General features: G+C 57.5%; 1 protein-coding gene across 1 annotated transcript; it reads right to left on the bottom strand.

Moving 5' to 3' along the window:
* Positions 1 to 493: 493 nt before the first annotated feature.
* FOS (Fos proto-oncogene, AP-1 transcription factor subunit) lies at positions 494 to 3,927 on the bottom strand. The gene is made up of 4 exons (XM_081151533.1): positions 3,589 to 3,927; positions 2,578 to 2,829; positions 2,084 to 2,191; positions 494 to 1,930 (listed from the first exon to the last, which is right to left on the bottom strand). The coding sequence occupies exons 1-4, from the start codon at positions 3,727 to 3,729 to the stop codon at positions 1,289 to 1,291; spliced, it is 1,143 nt and encodes a 380-aa protein (XP_081007659.1). The 5' UTR covers positions 3,730 to 3,927; the 3' UTR covers positions 494 to 1,288.
* Between the last annotated feature and the right edge of the window lie 661 nt (positions 3,928 to 4,588).

Genomic DNA, 4,588 nt, shown 5'->3' with positions numbered 1-4,588 from the left:
AGTGAGACATTGAGAAAGTCATTCATTCTGACCTTTCTTCTGTTCGCTGACCTTAAAAGTGGAGGTAGCCCTTCACATGACTTTGTTGGATTAAAAAGTTGAAGTGGTTTGTGCAAAGCTTAATTGCGATTTGCTAAAAGGATTCCTTTAAGATCGAGACATTTAAATTTAATATTAGCATCATTAGATTTAAATATCCACCTTTTGACGTTCAAAACAGAAAAAGAAGCAGAAAGACATGTTCCCACCAAAGCTGTCTCAGAGCAGGTTCCCACCCTCAGAAACTGTAAATAGAGAATGCACTGTGAATACTCGTAGTATGTGATATTTATAAAATATTCCAACATCAGCGCTAGAGTTTCCTTCTCCTCTTTGATAAGGGATCAAACAAAGGGGTGTGTCCCCCTCCAGGAGCTACCCTTCTTGATAAACTGGTCCCCGGGACCTTTCCAAATCTTAATCAACTTCCAGAATGAAAAGAGCACAGAGTTGCTCGCATTTGACTTAAACGCTTTTATTGACAATGTCTCTGAACAATAAGCAAACAATGCTTCACTTTTTCATTCAAATTCACTCTCCACATGTCAAAAGACCTCAAGGTAGAAAAAAATAAAATAAAAATATAAATATCTGAGAATCCATCTTAATAAATAAATTAAAAACACAATAAAACGTTTTCATGGAAAACTGTTAATGTCAGAACAATCATTCCACCTCAACAATGCATGATCAGTAACATTACAATGAACATTGATGTTGAAGAAAAACTACAGTACATGGATATAGCTAGTTATTTCTACCTACTAGAAAATAAAGTCATATCTTCTTAGTTTAATATTGGTCATTGCTAATCAGAACACACTATTGCCAGGAACACAGTAGTTATTAAAATCAGCTGCACTAGATACAATTTGAAAATATCCAGCACCAGGTTAATTCCAATAATGAACCCAATAGATTAGTTAATGCTATGAGAAGACTAAAAAGAAAAAGAGACACAGACCCAGGCCTGGCTCAACATGCTACTAACTACCAGCTCTCAGATGTGTCACTGGGAACAATACACACTCCATGCGTTTTGCTACATCTCCGAAAGAGGTAAAGACTTGAGTCCACCTGTGGATGCTTTCAAGTCCTTTGAGGCCCACGGCCTGGTGTGTTTCACGCACAGATAAGGTCCTCCCTAGGTCTACGGGAACCCTCGAGGGAAGATGTGTTTCTCCTCTGTAATGCACCAGCTCAGGACAGTGGCACCGGTGTGTGCCCGCTGCCTCCCCTCCCTGCCTGCTCACAGGGCCAGCAACGTGGGGGAGCTGAGCGAGTCAGAGGAGGGCTCGTTGCTGCTGCTGCCCTTACGGTGGGCGGCCGCACAGCTGGGGTAGGAGTCAGCCTCGGGGTAGGTGAAGACGAAGGAAGACGTGTAGGTAGTGCAGCTGGGAGTACAGGTGACCACCGGGGTGCACAGGGGCTCCAGCTCTGTGGCCATGGGCCCCATCCCCAGGGAGCCACCGTGCAGGGGCTCCCAGTCTGCTGCATAGAAGGAACCAGACAGGTCCATGTCGGGCACCGAGCGGGAGGTCTCAGAGCCGCTGGGCCTGGACGATGCGGGGAACAGGAAGTCATCGAAGGGCTCAGCCTTCAGCTCCACGCTGCTCAGGTTTTTGATGGGCTCCACGGAGGGCTTGGGCTCAGGGTCGCTGAGGAGGGGCAGGGCGAAGGCCTCCTCGGACTCAGGGTTGGCGGCCTCAGGCAGGCCTCCACTCAGGTCGAGGGAAGCCACGGACAGCTCCTCCGGGAAGCCCAGGTCGTCGGGGATCTTGCAGGCAGGCCGGTGCGCCGCCAGGATGAACTCCAGCTTTTCCTTCTCCTTCAGCAGGTTGGCGATCTCGGTCTGCAAGGCAGACTTCTCGTCTTCTAGCTGGTCCGTCTCCTGTGTGCGGAGGCACAAGGCAAAGCATGAGACACAGTCTCCCTCCAGGAACAGCATGAGACACAGTCTCCCTCCAGGAACGGCTCCCTTCTGCCCAACCGCCAACTTTCCCCTGAAGTTTTATAAAAGGAGCAACCCATGAAATCGACCCACCGCTTGCAGCGTGTCGGTCAGCTCCCTCCTCCGGTTTCGGCATTTGGCTGCAGCCATCTTATTCCTTTCCCTTCGGATTCTCCTCTTCTCTTCTTCTTCTGGGGACAACTAGAAGGAAAAAAGACCGAAGGTCAGTAACCGCGTCTGCCGTCGGCTCCATGCACCCTGCAGCTTCCCAGCTCCCTGGCACCTCATCTGTGGAGCCGTTTCTATCCAACCCGCAGTTTCAGGCTGGCTGTGACTTGCATTTCAAATAAGATGCTCAGCCAGAGAATGGAGAGGAGCCCAGAGTAAAAGCCTGAGAAAGGAGCCCCTCAGGGAAGAAACCATCAGGGTCTCCTTGGGGTGGGATTAGGAGAGTCTGCCTGCAGATGGCAAGACCTTGGAGCCAGATGTGCAGTCGTTCCTTCAGTGACCTCAGCCCCCCCCCCACTGCGCTCTCCCTCCACCCCAATGCTCCCCCCACACACACACAGAAAGTGCCAAGAGCTCACCTGTTCCACCTTGCCCCTCCGGCCGATGCTCTGAGCTCTGCCTCCTGCCACGGTCTTCACGACGCCAGCCCTGGAGTAAGGCCCAGTCGAGGGGGTGGGGACTCCGTAGGGGTGGGGGGCTCTGGTCTGGGATGGGGCCACGGAGGAGACGAGGGTGGGCTGCACCAGCCACTGCAGGTCCGGGCTGGTCGAGATGGCAGTCACAGTCGGGATGAAGTTGGCACTGGAGGATGCCAGGTCCGTGCAGAAGTCCTAGAACCAAACCGAAGGGAGAAGATGACGTGAGCGGGCGCGTTCGGGACACAGGTGAGGCGAGCTTCCCAGTGCCGCATGCAGCAGGGGGGACGCGGGAGAAGCGGCCCTGCCAGGGGCCAGTCGTGTCCTCTTAGATTCCCCTCGTGCAGGACGAAAGGTCTTCCCCTCTCCCCCAAGAATCCCGCGGCGCGGCGCCCCTCTCCCGCATCCCGCCGCTGCGTTCCCGTTATCCCTTCGGCATCACTCGCTTGAAAGGGGGTTTGTTATAAATATCCCCTGACGTCTGCGCTGACGCAGGCGCCGCTCCGGAGTCTCCTGAATGAACTCGCTTTTTATCAATGAAACTGCCTTACACACCCGCCGCTTCGCCCCCCTTCCCCGCCCGGGCACCGGGCTGCGGGGGGGGGGGCGCTTTTTACCGCCTCCCTCCAGAAGTCAGGCTCTAGTTAGTTGGCCAGTTTTTGCTCGGGACACGTTTGCCCAGCTGGTGCTAGGACCAGCCAGGGAGCGCGGCGGCGGGCGGGTCGGCGGGAGCCTGTGCGGGACTGGGGAGCCTGCCCGACGCTGACAGGCGCGTGTGCGCTCCCAACAAGTCCGGGGCTCCCGGAACAGGGCTGCTCCGGCCCGGGCGGCCTCCCTCCCCGCCGGAAAGGGGCGCCCGACCCGCCTCCCCGGGGGGAGTCCCGCCCGGCGCCTGCCCCCCGGCGGCCCCAGCCCCCGAGCCCCCCGCCCCCGGCGGCGCGCAGCCGGCCTCACCTGCGCGTTGACCGGAGAGCCCATGCTGGAGAAGGAGTCGGCCGGGGAGTGGTAGTAAGACAGGCTGTCGCCAGCCGGGGAAGCGCTGCTGCAGCGCGAGGAGGAAGCCTCGTAGTCGGCGTTGAAGCTTGAGAACATCATGGTCGCGGTTAGCGAAAGGCGGCGCGGAGGGCAAGGGGCAGAGGCCGGCGGGAGCTGAGGGGCAGAGCTGGGTGGGCGCGCGGTCACTGCTCTCGGCGCCGCCGCTGCTGGCTCTGTCTCCGCTCCTCGGCTGCTCGCTGCAGATGCGGTTGGAGTACGAGGAGCCGCAGCCACTGCTTTTTAAAGCATTTTATGAATGAGTCCAATGACGTCACGGCGCAACCATCGCGGAGCTGGAGGGGTGGCGCGCGAGCCCGGGCATCTCCGCGGCCTCCTGGCCGCTCGTGCCGCCCTCGCAGCCCCCTTTCGGGTCTGCCGCCTCGTTGCATTGCCTTATTTTAGTAGCGTTTAGCAACCTGGGTGTTGGGGGTCCCCTAGACCCCCTAGGATGAGGGGCTGCGGGGATGACTCCCCCCACGACCGCAGGGACCGGCCGTGGAAACCTGCTGACGCAGATGTCCTAATATGGACATCCTGTGAAAAGGGAGGAGGGATTGACGGGAACTGCTCGCGGGCTGCAGCCAACAACTAGGGTGCAGCGCAGGGGGGGCGGCGCGGGCTGCGGCCGGGGGAGGGGAGGCGCGGGAGGCGCGGGGCTGGCGAACCTCCGCACCCGGTTCAATGCGGGCCCTTGTTCCCGCGGGGGGGGGGGGCGCCCTTTTACCCGTAGACTGTAACCGCGGAACAGTTGTGCGTGTAGGAGACAGGTACCGGAGAAACAAGTACACAGTCCCGAGGGCTTGAGGCTCGGCCCGCGAAGGAATGCGCCTCTGCCCCCATTGCCAATTCTAGCAAATTCTGTACAAACTGTGGGAGCAGACCCGCACCCCCTCGCCTCAAGCCCGCCGAGCTTGAGCAA

The sequence above is a fragment of the Miniopterus schreibersii genome, assembly GCF_964146895.1.
Source record: "Miniopterus schreibersii genome assembly, chromosome: 1".
In the NCBI taxonomy this organism is placed as follows: Eukaryota; Metazoa; Chordata; class Mammalia; order Chiroptera; family Miniopteridae; genus Miniopterus; species Miniopterus schreibersii.
Note: the sequence above shows the minus strand (reverse complement) of the source record. Positions and strands in the feature narration are given on the sequence as shown.